We start from the raw sequence: 17,894 nt of genomic DNA on the forward strand, positions 1-17,894 counted from the left end.
TTATATGGAAGAAGATATGATATTTAAATAATCTGAGAGATATCAATGGATCCATGTTGCTCCTCCTTCTCAGTGACTACATTGGGTTCTGTGATACCAGGTACAACCAAGAGCCTTCTGTGTGCACCCACCAAGGGGGTACAGCTTTGCGGGAAGGTTAACCTTTTAAGTGCCAACATATCTATGAGAGATGTTCAAAACATCTGCTAAAAAGGCCAGTGTCACGTGTTATATAAATTCAAATTAAAAATGTGTAAAAAAGATTATATTTCCTATATATGGTAAACATTACAGGTCATTGTGACTAATACAAATGTTTGCTTGGCAATTTTGACACCAATTTTGACACTTGGAACTCAAAGGGTTAACCGCTGACATCACAAGGGGAATGGCCTTGCAAGAAGCTTCACTACCGTAGCTTTCTCAGCATCCACGAAGACTCCCCTTGTGCTGCCAGCTCCTTCTTAGTGACAGGAGCTGAGTACTGAAGGATAAGGTCACACTGCAGCATCCAGTCACAGCAGAAGGTGCCATCTTTGAATTATTATTTTATTTCTTTCATGGGAGAGTTTTCTCGATATCCTTTCTTTTGAAATTAAAAAGGGATTTTTGTAAGAACTTACTGTTCGGATCCCTTTCTATGAGTCCATCTTGGAGGCACAGCTAACCATGGGATGTAGTGGGTCCAAAGGAGCCAAGGTACCTATGCTGTATTTTAAGACGCAGTACCAAGAGAACCAACGTCAAATCCCACGGAGCCACAGGTGAGCGGAAGGGCGGCTTGATACAAACCATGCCCTGCAAAAAAGTCTGCACCTCCAGCATGAAGGCAACTCTCGGTACTTGTGTACTAGCACGGCGCCCATCGCATCGCAGACCATAAGGCATGTTATACAATTTTAAATTGTATACCATCCTATTGTATGGCATTGTATGCCATTCTATCGCATATACAATGGTATGCGATTTTAAATTGTATAAGCACCCTAATGGGTTTTCCCATGTTAAAAGTATCCCCTATAAGTTAATTAAACGTGTTGGGTGCTTAATATGTTAAAAGCACCCACAACGGCACCCCCACTATCAGCACCAACCCGAAGCTTGGCGAGCGGCGGTGGTACGCGTCCTACGACCTTTTCATACCCCCACTATCCACGTCCGCTTGCAGTTGATCTTATATAGCGTGGCAAGCGCAGTGAGCCACCAAGCCCGAAGCGTGGCGAGCCCCGCGCGGGGACGCGGAATACATGTAAAAGTAATACGCATGCGCTCGTCACGCTTCCGACTCGGTGGCTCGCTGAGCTCGCCACACTATATAATATGAACTCCACGCCGACGTGGATAGTGGGGGTATGAAAAGGTCGTAAGACGTGGGCTCGCTGCACTCGCCACGCTTCGGGTTCATAGTAGGGGTGGCGTGGGGGTGCATTTAACATTGTAAGCCCCGATTAGGGTGCTTATACAATTAAACATGTATAGGGGGCTTATACAATTTTAAATCGCAGTGCATCGGGTGTATGCCATGCGATGCGATTATATGTCGTGCAACCAAATATCGTGGGCGCCGTGCTAGTACACAAGTACCCAACTCTCTTCTGAAAATAAATGGACATGGCCGAGATCTAGACCTTTAAGAACTTAAGACTCAGATCCACCATATGACCATCCTTGAGACAATATAAAATGGGAAGTGTGAACTTTCTGGTGCTCACACCAGTGAATGTATTCCAGACCCTGTGGTAGTTCCTAGAATAAACAGTCTTGCGAGCCTGCAACATCTTCTGGACTACCGCCTTGGAGAAACTCCTCTAGCTTAGCAAGGAGGTTTCAAACCCCACGCCATCAAAGCAAACGGAGCTAGGACCTGATGAAGGAACGGGCCCTGCTGCAACAAGTCCAGACATAGAGGTAGACGCCAAGCCGGTTCTGCCGACAACCTGAGAATGTCCAAGTACCAGGACCTCCAAAGCCAATCGGGAGCGAGCAGGATAACCGGTACCCTCTGAGCCTTCACCCTCTTCAGCACATGTGCCAACATGGGAAATAAAGGGAACACATAAGCCAGTCTGAAAGTCCAAAGGAATGTCATGGCATCCACTGCCCAGGCCCTGGGGTCCCTGATTCGAAAACAGAACCGGGACACCTTGCAAGTGTGCCGGGAAGCCATAAGATCCACCTCTGGAATTCCCCAGCGAACCACCAAGTCCTGAAAGACTTCCGAATGCAGGGACCACTCCCCTGCTAACAACAGAGTTCTGTTCAGGAAATCCGCCTCCACATTCCGGGTCCCAGAAAAAAGACCAGAGAAAGAGCCAGAACATAATTTTACGCCCAAAGCAGAATCTCCATTACCTCAAACACAGCCATCCAGTTGCGAGTGCCTCCTTGATGGTTCATGTAAGCCACCGCTGTGGCGTTGTTGGACTGAATCAAAACTGGAAAGCTGGCCAAAGCTGTCTAAGCCTCCTGGAACGCCGTCAAAATCACACAAAGTGCCAGCACATTTATCAGAAGGACAGACTCTGCAGGAGACCATAGACCCTGAAGTGCATGGTCACCGTACCTCAACCCTGGAGACTTGCATCTGTGGACACTTTCACCCAAGACCAGGCCAACAGCGACCTTCCCTTAAAAGGTTGTCCGAGTCCAACCACCACTGAAGGGACAGACAAGCCTCCTGAGACAAAATGAGACCTCGGATCGCCAGACCAACTCCTGAGAATGTTCCACTGAAACCTCCTGGAGTGGAACCAAGCTACTTGTAAAGTCTCAAAAGTAGCGACCATCTTGGCCAGCAACCGGAGACACATCCAGGTTGAAGATTTGCTATATATAATCACAGACATGGCAGCATGCTCTTGCTACACAAATCTCTCTGAGGAAGCCGCTGACAGCCAGGAGCAGGCGGGGAAATGCTTAAGATATCCTTCCTTATCAGCATTGCGTGAGAAAGAGACCTTGCTTTATACCATCACAGCTGACACGACCAGTTCTCTTGAGATCACTCTGGATAAAGTTGCATATTTGGCTAATTGGCACCAGCAACTGGGAGACCAGAGACCAGGAATACAGCAGTCCGTGATCAACTGTAGGTACCATTTATAATTGTCTGGCCAGACATTAAAAAAAGGACGATAAAGTACAACTAATTGGGATACAGAAACTGAGACATTTAATAACAACTAATGGACACTGCATATTTCTATGCCTACTAATCCCAGCACTAATCTGGGCAATGTGTAGGAGCTGCTTTTAATATTGCTTGCTTAAGCTACAGATGCCATAAGAATTCCAAAACTACTATCTAACTACTAACGCAGTTTTATATATAATTTCTACATACAACCGGTTGTTTGTTTTTCCCTTTTTTTTTATTATATTTTATATTGTATTAATGTGATTATTAACTGTATTTTATTAAATTATATTACTTATTACTGTAACTCCACATTGGATGCGCAGTTCTATCTTCTTTGTGTTCTATTAACATACATATTTTAATAACACAGTAAGTAAGGGACTATTTATTATGCCGTACCTAGGGCAAAAAATGACAATTTTAACCTTAGAAATTGTAGTATCGTGGCTATATATTAACCCTTTGAGTGCCAAAATCTCTGTGAGAGATTTGCAAATTATCCACTAAAAATGCCAGTGTCGGTCAAATTTGTTATATAAATTCATATTTTGACAAAGTCACTTGGCACTAAAAGGGTTAAGTTAACATAGTTGAGCCATCATAGCTAGGTTTGCATTGCAGGTGTGCTGAAATATGAGAGACTGCTCCCTCCCCCTGCCCCCCCCCCCGCCTCCTCCCCCACTAGAGACGGTGCATACTCACCTCGGCCAGCCGTCTGCCCGCCTCCATATGGAGCTGTGCTCCGCCACCAATCCACACAGCCTCCTCACACCCTGCCCCCTCCACCAAGCTCCACACGGAGCATACACTGGCCACCAAGGTTTTCTTTTTTAAGCCAGTAATATATACATTGCTGGCACGGTGTGCATAATCACTCGGCCATGCCCTAAATTTTTCAGCGTGCACGGTTAAATTTTTATTATGTGTTGGGTTGTTTTGTACTGTGGGGCATCATTTGAATAACAGGTGGTATTATGTCACCCATATTATTCTTTACATAGGTGTATGGGATAGGCCAGTGGTTCCCAAACTGTGCGCCTAAGCTCCCAGGGGTGCCTCAGAGCACTTGCAGGGGTGCCTCGGTTTGGTTGTCCAGAACCGATTAAAATTATTTATGGTCAATGTAATAGACAAAGTCAGTGCTTGTGGCTTCTAGTTTTTAAATATGTGGATAAATAGAAGTGAATTCTGTCCCTCAACACATAACTGGACCTAAGGATGACATATAAGCACAACTTATTTAATTTAGCATTGTTTTCTGAAATTTTCGGTAGCAAACTTTGCACCTAGGGGTGCCCTGACAAATATTCTGATAATCTAGCATGCCGTGATGCAAAAAAGTTTGGGAACCACTGGGTTCGGCCATAAATTTAAAGCATGCAGGGGGCGCCAAACACCCTAGCACACACCCTATGGCTGTGACATATGAAGGGGGGGGGGGGGGGGGGATGGTGAAGGGGGGAGTGAGTTCCACCACCTCTCCAGGAAAAAGTCACTTTCCAATTAAAAATTAAATACGAAGCTGTTCATGATGTAATCTCAGAATAGATTTTTAGTTTAGTAGGAAAGTAAATGTAAGCCATCAAATAAAATAGTGAGGTAAGACGATGGTGGGGCCTGTATTAATACCTGTTTATATCAGGGTATCCTGTGTAAAGGTCATTAAGGTTGAATATACTCAATTACAATATTAAGATTGGACCCATTCTGTGTGTGTATATTGGGCTTGCACCCACATCCTGTTTGCTAATGTGACATATGATAGCCAGAGAAATTCATGGTGATTTTATCCCTGAAGTCTCTAGGAGATGAAATGTGTCAGGTTTTGTCACTTCTAATGTTGTGTACAACTTGAACATTACCTACTTCAACTTCAGATTTCAATTCCTATATTATTCCTATATTAAAATTGTTTTTAATAAAACACATTATAAATGTAATACTACTCTGTTTAAAGGTGCCCCCATACACTTGTCCAATTTGGGCCGATTTCCAAGAAATCACAACAAAACAGATGTGTTTGACATCCCCTCCAACCAGATATGCGGTCCTGTGCGCATCAGGTCGGAGTGTGGAGGTTGGATGGGCTGCACAATAAATCAATCGGATTGGACCCAGTGCTTTTTAGCACCCGCGATGTGTCTGTCCAATCTGAAAGGTGTGTGCCAGCAGTGAAGCACCACTGGCACACACCTATGTGCAGCAGCGGCGTTCAGGCAGTGGGGTCTGGGCACTTTTAGATAGCAAGAAGTGTCTCAGGCACTTTGGGTAAATGCTGAGTGTATTGTGTGTCAGTGGGGTCCGGGCAGCAGCGTCCAGGCAGAGTGTTTAGGGAATTGTACCGGTATTTCCCAGGCGGCAGGGCGGGAAGCGCTGCTGCTTTTGTTTTTTGTATTATTTTTTTTTAAAGAGAATTCAGCCAATCAGCATCCGGCCAGTCTTTTCAAAATAGGTTTTCAAATTCAGCAGCGTTTCCTGCCACGCTGCCCGGCAAATACCACTATAAGCTAACTCCCAGCTTCCGCTGCCCGGACCCCGCTGTCCACCCATGTTTGTTCAGGGACTGGACAGATTTTGATTTGGGTTTTTACAATAACATAGCGCATTTGTCAAGGAAGATTTAGGTACATGAAACATTAATCTTTAGATATAAGGGAGCTTTGCAGTCACAATTTTAGTAAGAGTGACAATTTGAGTGAGAAGAATGGTAGTGTTCTACAGTGCACACGAAAGCCAAAATTGGTACTGCAGTAGCTGTGATGCAGGGATAGTTTGGCATCAGCTTCACTGTCCCCTCTCCCTCTAATAGAAGGATTTAGGAAATCATCACTGCTCATACTTCACTCACATAATACAGGGGTATGATGAGCACTATGAGGTATTTGTATTATTTACATGCGTGTGGGTGTAGAGGAATGAGGGGCACTGTGTGGTATTAGTAGTGAGTGAATGTGTGGAGTGGGGGGTATACAAATCCCTTATGGCAGCATGCTGTGCTTAGTACACAGCTCATAATGGCCCATAGGTGGAGCTAGACACACCTTTTGGACAGTGCATGATAAACACCCTCAACATCGCGGGTAGGGTAAGTGGCTCCGATGGTCATTATACCGACATAGGAATCCCTACCACGATACTCCAATAGTGGTGCGAGCGCAGAGAAGCCTCTTGCTGAGCTCGGTACACTGTGGGCTTGATTGCTGTATACTCCTTCTATAGGGGTCTTGGACCCCCACAAGTAAGAACAGTCTCTGTCATGATTCCAATGTTGGTATACTGACCATTTTTAATCCAGATTGTCAGGACGTCATCTGGCACCTCAACGGCACAACACACTTCCCGCTGGAACATTCCATTGGCAGCTACGATCTCATTGAAAATACTTTCCAGAATAAGACAAGTATGTCAGAGATATGCTTGCAAGCCAGAAGCGGCAAATTGAGGTAGGGGTTGCATATAGTACATTGGCTACATTATTAGTATTTTCATAAACAATTACAATTTAAGTGGATATTGGATAGCGCTCTTTAAAAAATGCATGGGCAGTGTACCTTAGCATAATAGGTCTCCTTATAAACATATTTCCTCTAAGCAGTAACTTACCTCAGCAATTGGGTTCACTCCTAAACTCTTTGAGTTGGTCTGGTGGTTTCTTGCTGAAATAGGCTCTTGTTCTGATAATGGTTTGGCTGAAACTTGTGGCTCTTTTTCATGTTTTGCATCCTCGGTCTCAACTACTTGTCTTTTAACCCTTGATGGTCCTTCTTTTCTCCACCACTGCCTTGGCGAGTCCCCAAAGTGATGCTGATCCTGTGTAGCGATGTGTGGCATATGGTAAAACGCAGTCCATGTTGTGTGCTCCCGATTTAAAAACACTACTAGGGAGTCAGAAGAGTTCATCTTCATTGTTGAACACCCCTTATGAGTCCTACAGTCAGCAAGGATGCAAGTGTCTCCCAGCAACCAGAACACATTACAGGAGTGTCTCTGACAGCAGGAATCATGGCAGGAGTGAACTGACTGGACACCATCAGCAACCTTCAGGTAGTGGCTATCATTCCTAGTCCTCAATGCATAACCAAACCGAATTCTACCTCCCTGACACACAGAACTGGTTTGGATGGTATCTATGAAAAAAGGGAGAGAACATTACTTACTTAAATAGTAACTCTTGCCAATGACTAGCAACACATATACACACACACACACACATATACATACAGTCAGGTCCATAAATATTGGGACATTGACACATATCTCATATTTTGGGCTCCATACACCACCAGAATGGGTTTGAAATGAACCAAACAAGATGTGCTTTAACTGCAGACTTTCAGCTTTAATTTGAGTGTATTTATATCCAAATCAGGTGAACGACTATTTCTATATGTGCACCCCACTTTTTAAGGGACCAAAAGAAATGGGACAATTGACTCAAAAGCTATTTCATGGACAAGTGTGGGCTATTCCCTCGTTATTTCATCATCAATTGGTTTCATTTGGATACTCAATTTTACAAAGTTAGTCTTCAATGCTAGAGGCCCCCAAACACTATGCGACTTCTCCTATGGGAAAGTTGCATCCAACTCCCCTGGATACATTGCATGAGACCCTTCTGCAAGCGATGTATTGCATGCGATCCCTGATCCCTGCTGCCGGGAAGTGGTCTGACCCGGAGATCATATGTGCAGCAAGTATGATCCCCAGGTCCAAGCTGATGCGCATGGGAAACACATGCTATTTGGGCCAATTTCACATGATTTCTTGACCTGATCAGACAGAATAGGGTGAAATTGGCCCCAAATGGCATAGTATATGGGGGTGTATAGATGTTATATGGTTTATTTTGTCATAGTGAGCTGGGTCATCTGTGCCCGCCATATGACCGGTCATCTGCGTCAGCTGCCTGTGTTGATCCCCAGCTTGCACCAAGGATCTCATCTCCTGCCCACCTCCGCTGCCATCCTGCCTCCTCCCTGCCTCCTTCCCACACCCGAAAATGCAGGGACTTTTTTGGTATAACATGACCATTGTGACACTAGTGGATTGTTCTAATCTGTGCATGAGGATAACAATGAATGCATATTTCTAGTAAGTTTAATTTATATAGCGCACTTTCTCCAACAGGACTTAAGGCGCTTCACAGCTTTGCTCGGTCTTCTGTGTGTGGTCTAGCCAGGGAAAACCTTGCATATCTGCTAATAATGAATCATAATGTCTACAATTCCTATCAGCAAAACATACTTTCTTGATTACTTTATTGCTGATAACATTACAGAAGTAATTTGGAAAGACTTCAGCATTACTTCTGTGGAATGAGACCAGCTGTGAGGTTTGTATTTGAAAGGACAGAACTGCTAGAGCATAATGACACTGGTACATTGTATTTGCAGGGATATGACCTAGACAGGGACAATAGAACAATAGGTTAGACTATGTGTGCCCCAGTTATTGATGTTAGAGAACTAGTACTGAAAAACAGAGACCGTGAGCTTATGTACATTCTTAACACTGTACATTCATCTGATCTGCAAATATATATGTTATGATTAACAGATATACCTATTATGATCAACAGACCAATTAAGACAGAACTGCCTTACTTATTGTTAAAAAGAACTGTCATTACTAAATTAGCAAGATAGCAATCATTACTGTATAATACAGGTTCATTATTATATTATCGGTACTTATGTATTATCTGGGCTCCCATGTTAAATGCACCCCATTTTTTCATACCCCTACTATCCAACTACGCATGGAGTTGATTTTATATAGTGTGGCGAGCGCAGCGAGCCACCGTGCCCGAAGCGTGGCGAGCGCAGCGAGCCCCGCGAGGGGACGCGGTCTCATAAGAAAAACGGGAGCCCAGATATTACATAAGTACCATATTATCAACCTGGAGAAAACAGGAACATAGTGTGTAGGTCAAATAAATGCAGACATTAAAACAAGCGGTCACCAATACATTTTAATTGAATAAATCCTAGAATAAAATCTGTGTTTAGTACTAGTTCTCAGTCTATCAATATTAAGCAACAATATAACAGGAATATCAACAATCGGCGACTGTATGTGACTGGGCGGACCAACACTTTAATTTACTCCGACAGGCGCCATCTAGTTCCCGCCGCTTGCAAAACACTTAAATCCCCCCATAGAGGCAAGGAGCAGTGTTAACTTCATTATATAGGATGAATTGCATTGCAAACAAACACTGGTGATTAACGGAGGATTATTTATTTGATATATTGCTATATTGTTATATTTAATTCAATTTATAAAACAAAAAACTTACCATGACAAATGTCAACACTGATAAAATGTTGACATTTGGATTACCCATTCACTTTTAATTTCAGCCAAACTCTAACCCTAAAATGGTGTGCCGATATTCCCATTGTGTACATGTAGACATTTTGATTACTGACATAACTGAATGTAAACCGTCTTGGCTCCAGTATACAGTCATTAGGTAGACCCATATTAGGTGGACATGCATTGGGTCGACCACTGAAGGTCGATACATGAAATAGGACAACAGGGTTGGAAGGTCGACACAAGCATTAGGTCGACAGTCAAAATCATTTTTTTTTTAATTTGTGAGTGGACATGTGCCGACAGGGGGTATTTCCTGCCCTATCATCCACTAGGGTGTGGAGGGAGAATAGATTAGTGTTCTAAGGGTAGTGAGGCACCGTGCCCAAAGCACAAGGGGACGCGGTACACTTTGACGGGGTCCATGTCGACTATGATGACATTGGGGACAACAAAAAAATTGAAAAAGTCATGTCGACCTTTTTCATGTGTCAACCTAAGACAAGTCGACCTTCTGTTGTCGACCCAATGACCCATACACCTTGGCTCCATGTATGGCTCAAAACTTCCATTTCTAAATACACTGTGCCAGAAAACAAATCAGTGTACAGCAATACTGTATCATCCACTGTAAGATTATTTGTATGAATGGAGGTTGGTCAAATATGTTGGGATTTGAATTGTACAAGAGCAACTAGTTTACAACCTATTAACTAAAGCCCCCTATTCATTCAACTATGCATCTGTGTGTGTCACGGTGTGAATATGGAATGTATAAGGTTACAATGTTCAGCACAAGAGCTACAACTCAATCTTATCTTCATACATAAATAAAAGCATAGTTGGCAGCAAGGAAAAGGTTTCTTTACACAAGACATGGGTAAACAACTAAGTGCCAGTGTGGTCAGCACAAGAAAAGACAAGTCATGCCTGTGTGCTATTTAATACATGTAACTAAACATTTATGAATCCACATATATATGCATTACAAATAGCCATCTTATGTAATTCCTTTTGCAAGTAATAGACACAGTCCCAGAGCAATCTAGTTTGTGCTGTAGATGTGCATGATGCAGGACACGTAAAACTCTGGCACACTACAAAGCAGTGAACCTTTACACTGGATTAGCAGGGCAGAAACTGGATCTACTACAACCATTTCTCATGAAGGTCTCAAAGCTCTTATATGATTCACTCCAGTGTTTAAAAGTTTGTTGAATAATGCCTTTGTGTGATCTAAGAGTCAACTGATACAAGGGTTTTACTAATCCCAGACAACAAATGAAACTGACTGAAATCCTAAGGCTCAAGTAATATCCTACTGATCTGCTGCTGCTTGGAGGTGAATATTTTAAGGCAATATGTGCAAATAAAAAGTCACCATCTCTATTTGGAAAGTGTTCAACATAGTAAAATACATATAGCATGTAAGTGTGTAAAAATTTTTTCTTCAGAACCACTGCATGGCAGCCTTTACTCTGGGTTACTTCCCACTTCCCCCAGCTCCAGATATGTAGATTCTTGTAGGCTCGGCCCACCCTGGGTATATGTAGCCTCCTCCCTTTCTATCCCCAGTCTTTTGAGTATCTCCCTGTATAACAAATGGAAATCACAAAGAGGAGGGGGGGACTAAATGTTGCCATGGAGTGGTTCCGAAGAAACAAAATTATAGTAAGTATCTTTTTCTTCTTCCCCCTCCATGGCAGCCTTTACTCTGGGATATACCAAAGCATTCTAACGGGGGAGATAAATAAAGGACACATAACCAAATCATACTTAAATAATGTAATACATTTGACTACAGCACTGCTTGTTCTAGCACAACTTTCCCAAAGTGGGTGGCAGAAACATCAATATTATAATAACTGGAGAAAGTATGAATGGAGGACCATGTCGCTGCTGCACAAATCTCTTTCACGGATAATTACACCCTTCTTGCTCAGGATGTGGAAACAGCCCTGGTAGAGTGTGCCTTCAGCTTTTCATGAAACTCCAGACCATTTTCCTTATAAACGAAGGAGATTAATTCCTTGATCCACCGTGAAATGGTATTTTCTGAAGCTGCCTCGCCCTTTCTTGCTCCTGAGTGCAGAGTAAATAGCTGCTCCTTCTTTTGTATCTCTTTCACTCTTTGTAGATAGACAGAGATTGCCCTGAGTACATCTAACATATGCAATTTCTCTTCACCCTCATCTTTCGGCTCTGGGAAGAAGGCAGGCAACCACTTCTTGGTTTAAATGAAACTCGGAAACCACTTTCGGAAGGAAGTTTGGATTAGTCCTAAGCACCAACTTGTCAGAATATATACTCAGATAAGGCTGTACAGCCCATAACGTCTGTAACTCCCCAACCCTCTGAGCTTAGGTTATGGCCGTCAAGAAAACTACTTTCCAAGTGACAAATTTCAGTGGTAGCTTCTCCAGAGGTTCAAAAATTAATCCGCTGAGAACTAAATTTAGATCTCATGGAGCCAGTTGAGACTTAATTATTGGATACTCCCTTTTAATTGCTTGGCAAAACCTCTCTATAAGTCCATCTTCTGACAAAATTTTCTCCAGCAAGATGGTCAATGAGTAAATCTGTACTTTAAGAGTGGAGACTGTAGGCCTTTCTCAAAGCCTTCATAGAAGAACTGAAATAAACATAGCATTCCAAATCTATCGGTTTCTGAATAAGAAACAGACTATGATATCATATCTCCTCTCAAGCCCTGTCTTCCAACAAAGTAGTAGTTTTGGAAACTACCTCAGATACCGCTGCATCAATCTTTGGTACAGCACACCATCAATCAAACAGTTAATCTTTAATGGGAAACATACGATCCATCCTCTTAAAGTTACTAAACTTCTTATCCACATTTAGACATTAAATCTTTAAGGACATTGTGAACAGGAAAAACTCTGGTTCTCACAGATCTATCCTCAAATAGACGATTGTGATCCTCCACCGATTTATAGATATATTTTAGAAGACTATCAATAATCTCCAAATTAAACAACATATCTTTTTCTGCGATTTCGCCTGATTCCTCCGAATCTTCCACAAGCACCGGGGATTCAGAATCATACTCTAAATCCAGGCCACAAAGAAACGCATGCAGTGCCTGATGCACACTCTATAATATTAAGCTCTGCTAGCTCATATGGAGCAATAAATTGAGGTTCTTGGAATATTTGTTGGTCAAGAAATACTAGCCCACCAACCGCATCAAGGTAACCGCAGAAATTTTCTGGTGGGTCCCTAATACTAAGTTTGAACTCAGGGCGCAGCACCCCAAAAAAACCAGCGAAAGCCAGTCACCTCAGGGCAGCACACAAGTGAACTGCTAAGGTATTAGTGAGTTAATAAGAAAATAGGAATTTGGTACCTACCGGTAATTCCCTTTCTCGGAATCCGCAGGGGACACTGGCGATCTACTGTGGGTTTAGAGCTGGGATGCTAGGGAGCTGGCACACTATAACTTTAAGAAGACGGCTCCTCCCCTCTAATACCCCACAAATTTGGAAACGAGAGGAGAGGACTGCAGGATACATCCATAACAACCATGTACACCAAACAATGACAGGCAGGCAACACGAGTAGGGAGGGAGGCCAGTGTCCCCTGCGGATTCCGAGAAAAGGATTACCGGTAAGTACCAAATTCCTATTTTCTCTGTCATCCAGCAGGGGACACTGGCGATCTACTGTGGGGAGGTTCCAAAGCTTTCCCCATGGGAGGGAGAACTCGTGGGAACCTGCAAAACTAAGCGTCCAAAATCCGCCGAGGCGGAGGCAAAAGTGTCAAACTGGTAAAACTTGGTGAATGTGTGTGCGGAAGACCAAGTAGCCACCCTACACAACTGAGAAGTGGAGGCCCCACGTCTGGCCGCCCACGACGTTCCCGCCGACCAGGTAGAATGGGCTGTCAAAGTGGTAGGCGGCCGCTTACCTTCGACCAAGTAAGCCTGTCTGATGGTAAGTTTTATCCAGCGGGCGATCGTCTGCTTGGATGCAGGCCATCCACGTTTTAAGGCACCGTAGAGGATGAACAGATTTTCAGACTTCCTCAAGGAAGAAGTCCGGAAAACATAAATGCGTAAAGCCCGTACTACACCGAGCAATCTTGGCTGAAGGTCTGTCTCAGTAAAAGACGGGATGACAATGGGCTGATTTACATGGAATGATGTCACCACCTTCGGTGAAAACGAAGCACTCTGTCCAAATGAAAAACAAGAAATGGAGGTTTGCATGAGAGGGCTCCAAGCTCGGATACCCGCCTCGCCGAAGCTAGGGCCAGGAGGGTAACAGTTTTCCAAGTTAGGAACTTCAACTCTACCTCCTCCAGGGGTTCAAATGTTCTGGACTGGAGAAAATCCAAGAACCAGGTTCAAGTCCCACGGAGGGGTGGGAGGAACAAAGGGAGGCTGAATTCTGGCCACGCCTTGAAAGAATGTCTGAATCTCTGGAAGCAAAGCCAGTTTTCTTTGAAAGAGAATCGAGAGAGCCGACACTTGGACTTTTAGAGAACCAAGACGCAGACCCCCTTCCAAGCCAGACTGTAGAAAGCGTAGCAAGCGAGGATGGCGAAAAGACCTAAAGGCATAACCCTTGTTGGAACACCAGTGGTAGTATGACCGCCAAATTCTGTGATAATGAGAGGCCGAAACAGGTTTACGAGCTTTGAGCATGGTAGGAATGACCGATGAAGGCATACCCTTCCTTCTTAGGATGTCTGTCTCGACAGCCACACCGTCAAACTGAGGGGTCTGAGGGTGGGGTGCAGAAAGGGACCTTGTTGTAAGAGATCCGGTCTGTCGGAGTCCAAGGTTCGTCCATTAGAAGGTTCTGGATGTCGGTTAACCATGTCCACCTGGGCCAACATGGAGCAATTAATACCGCCTGAACCCGTTCCCTCTTCAGTTTCTTTAGAACTCTCCTGAGGAGTGGGATTGGAGGGAAGAGATAAACAAATTGGAACTTCCATGGTATATCTAAAGCGTCTACTGCCCATGCTCCTACGTCTCTTGTCCTGGCTACGTAGAGCGGAAGTTGATGGTTGTTGCGAGAAGCCATGAGGTCTATCTGGGGGAGACCCCATCTCTCCACCAGCTGCTGAAACAACTATGGGTGTAGCCGCTGTCTGCTTAGAAAGTCGGCTTCCAGGTTGTCTGCTCCTGGTAGATAAACGGCTGTCAGAATCACGTGTTGTTTCTCGGCCCATCGAAGAATCTTGGAGACCTCCTTCATGGCGTTTTGGCTCCTTGTTCCTCCCTGTCTGTTTACGTAGGCGACTGCAGTCACGTTGTCCCAATGTATTTTTACTGGTCGTCCTCTCAGGATATTCAGAACTGCCAGAAGGCCGTTGAAGATCGCTCTCAGTTCTAGAACATTGATTGATAAGTGAGCTTCCAGCTGATTCCAACGTCCCTGTAGGCGATGAGATAGCACGACTGCCCCCCAACCTGTTAGGCTTGCATCGGTGGTGACTACGATCCCAGACTGCAAAGAGATGGCCTTGTGTCAGGGTTGGTTTGTGTAGCCACCACATTAGTGACCACCTCGTGAGCGCGGAGAGCTGAACTCTCTTGTGCAGGTAAAGGTGCGAGGTCGACCACTGAGACAGCAGATCCAACTGTAGGGTTCTCGAGTGGAACCTTCCGAATTGAAGGGCTGGAAAAGTTGCCACCATTTTTCCCAGGAGGCGAATACACAGGAGGATCTGAACCCGTCTGTGTTGAAGCACCTGTTGGACCAGTAGAAAAATAGCCTCTACTTTGTCATCCGGAAGGATCACTCTCTGACTTTCGTATCCAGAATCAGACCCAAAAACTGCAGACGCTGTGACGGGAGAAGCGAGGATTTCTGATAATTTATTATCCAGCCGTGTCGAGTCAGAAGCTGTATGGTCTGGCGGGAATGTTCCTGAAGAATTGAAAGAGACGGAGCCTTTATCAGGAGGTCGTCCAAGTACGGCACTATTTGGAGACCCTGCAGCCGCAAGTGAGCAATTAACACAGAGAGGAGCTTCGTGAAAAGGGCGCCGACGTGCGAGCTTCCTTCCATTGGAGGCGGATAGTCATGCAGCAGGTTTTTCCTGAGGCTTAGGCTGTTGTGGTCGAGCGGTTGGCTGACCTCTTGCCCTACCTCTACCGCCACGAAAGGAGGAGGCTGAACCTCTACCTCTGCCACGAAAGGACTGCTGAGGACGGAAGGACTGAAATGAAGGACCTGAGTATTGCCGTCTGGCCGGAGGAGGTGCTGACGGCAAAAAGCCAGACTTACCACCAGTGGCCTGGGAAATCCACCTATCCAACTCAGGGCCAAATAAAATGTCCCCGGTAAACGGAAGAGCTTCCACAGCCTTTTTGGATTCCATATCGGCTTGCCAGGTGCGCAGCCATAGAGCTCGACGTGCGGCAATAGCATTAGCAGAAATCCGAGTCGCGATCATGGTGATATCCTTAGAGGCGTCTAAGAAATCTGCTGATTCCTGAATATGTTCCACTAGTAAGCGAAGGTCCTGACGAGGAGTTCCGTTCTCCAAGCCCTGTATAAGCTGCTCCGACCACTTAGAGATGGCTTTATTCACCCAGGCTGAAACAACAGCGGGCCGTAGTTGGGTCCCCGCAGCCACATAGATCGCCTTGAGGGTGTTCTCAAGCTTCCTATCCGCAGGATCCTTGAGAGTGGAGGCTCCTGGATCTAGAAGGGTGGTTTTCTTGGATAGCCTAGAAAAGGAAGCATCCACCGGAGGTGGAGTCACCCATTTTAATAACACGGATGGTTCAAACGGGTAGACCGAAATAAATCTTTTTGGAACCTGGAACCTTTTATCCGGGTTCTGCCATGCTGCTGCAAGTTGTTCCTGTTTAGGGAATGGAAATACAACAAGCGGTTTAGACTGTACGGCAAACAGGTCAAGGTCCTGTGAGACCGTTTCTGGTTCAGGAGGAAAATTAAGGACCTGCTTAACAGCAACTATGAGTGCTTCCACTCCTATGGAAGCTGGCTGATCCGGTTCGGGGGGTGGGATGTCGTCATCCGCATCTAGACCCAGAACCGGCTCCTCATCTGGATCTGGTGGGTCATCCCCAGAATCGTCTGAATCCTGCAAAGGTGCGCTTATGACGCACCTGAGGGCCCCCTGAGGCTGACATATAATTAACCAGGGAGTCCATTGACCTAGTAAGGGTAGAGACCCATGCTGGTTGGGCTGAGTGGGATTCCGCTAGTTCAGAGGAGAGCTTAGTCACTGCCCTCACAGAGGCTTTTGTAGCAGTTGCCTTGCCTGTCATTGTAAAGGCACAGAATAACACACAGATAAATGGACCTGCACACACTCACACAACAAAGGAGGTGAAAGGGACCTGGAGACTGCAGGGCACAGGAGGGGAGACTAAGCCAATATCCCCTAATAAAATGCCTATACCCAATCACTGCTAAATAGCCGTGAAGGTAATCCCCTTTACAGTGAAGTAAAAAGGGTTGGCAGTCTCCACACAATTGCTGTCCACTCCTGTAACAAGGCAGTGACAGCAAGAATCAGTATGTTATATGGCATAAAGACCTGGCTGGACTCCCTGACCTCCTAACCTCAGACAGCGGTGCAGTATAGCGTGGCGAGCAGGAGTTTAGCCAGTGTTGTGCTCCTTCCCCGCTGGAAAGTTAGTGCAGCGGGGAAGGAGCACAACACAAGATGCCGCCTGCCATATACACAGTTGCGGTGGATGTGAGCCTAGCGCAGGATGCTGCCTGCTGGCACAATGTATCTCCATCCACCGCAAGCATCCATTTCACCCCCGGGAGCCACGGCTATGCAGAGGTGCATAGACTGGGTAAAACATAAAGTAAGTCCTATTTAGAAAGAAACAAACCTACTCTACACTGTGTAACTGGAGACAGGAAAAAGACTGGGGATAGAAGGGGAGCCAGAGTGGGCGAAGCCTACAAAAATCTACCTGTCGTGAGCTGGGGGAAGTAACCCAGAGTAAAGGCTGCCATGGACGGTGAGGAAGAAAGAGAAGATATTCCTTTCTTATGCTAGATAATTCTTTACCTTAAATCCCAAGCAAGGAGCAACATCTCCAACAAAGCTGTGTACTTAACAACTAAATGTAGGCTGACAGGACAGACTAGCAGACCAAAGTCACATGTACTGTATGTATTGCTCTGCCTAACTACTGCTTAAGAGAACCTGGCGGGTATCACTGGTCCTTTTACATGGCAACATTTCTCTGTCAGGGCACATCAGTCTTTATAATACAGATGTCAGGAGGGTCCAACACTTCCCCCTCACCCTGGGGATGATTCTGACCTGATTACACTTTATTTGCCAAGGATAGTGATGAAAGGCGACAGAGAATGTGTGCAAGCACGGAATTTAGTATGCTTTCACTTGCTGAAGTACATTAACCCTTCATAGACTATGTAATATTTAAGAAAGCAAACTCTGCTGCTT

At 44.9% G+C, this 17,894-nt stretch overlaps 1 protein-coding gene across 2 annotated transcripts in view; it reads right to left on the reverse strand.

The window, feature by feature from the left end:
* The window catches only part of KIAA0319L (KIAA0319 like), a 133,544-nt gene that overhangs the window by 79,398 nt on the left and 36,252 nt on the right, over window positions 1-17,894 (reverse strand). For both annotated transcript variants that reach the window (XM_083173490.1, XM_083173491.1), the window contains one exon: window positions 6,743-7,266. In XM_083173490.1, the coding sequence (XP_083029616.1) occupies window positions 6,743-7,266 (524 nt within the window). The remainder of the gene's footprint in view (window positions 1-6,742; window positions 7,267-17,894) is intronic.

The sequence above is a fragment of the Crinia signifera genome, chromosome 2 (assembly GCF_055691185.1).
Source record: "Crinia signifera chromosome 2, ASM5569118v1, whole genome shotgun sequence".
In the NCBI taxonomy this organism is placed as follows: Eukaryota; Metazoa; Chordata; class Amphibia; order Anura; family Myobatrachidae; genus Crinia; species Crinia signifera.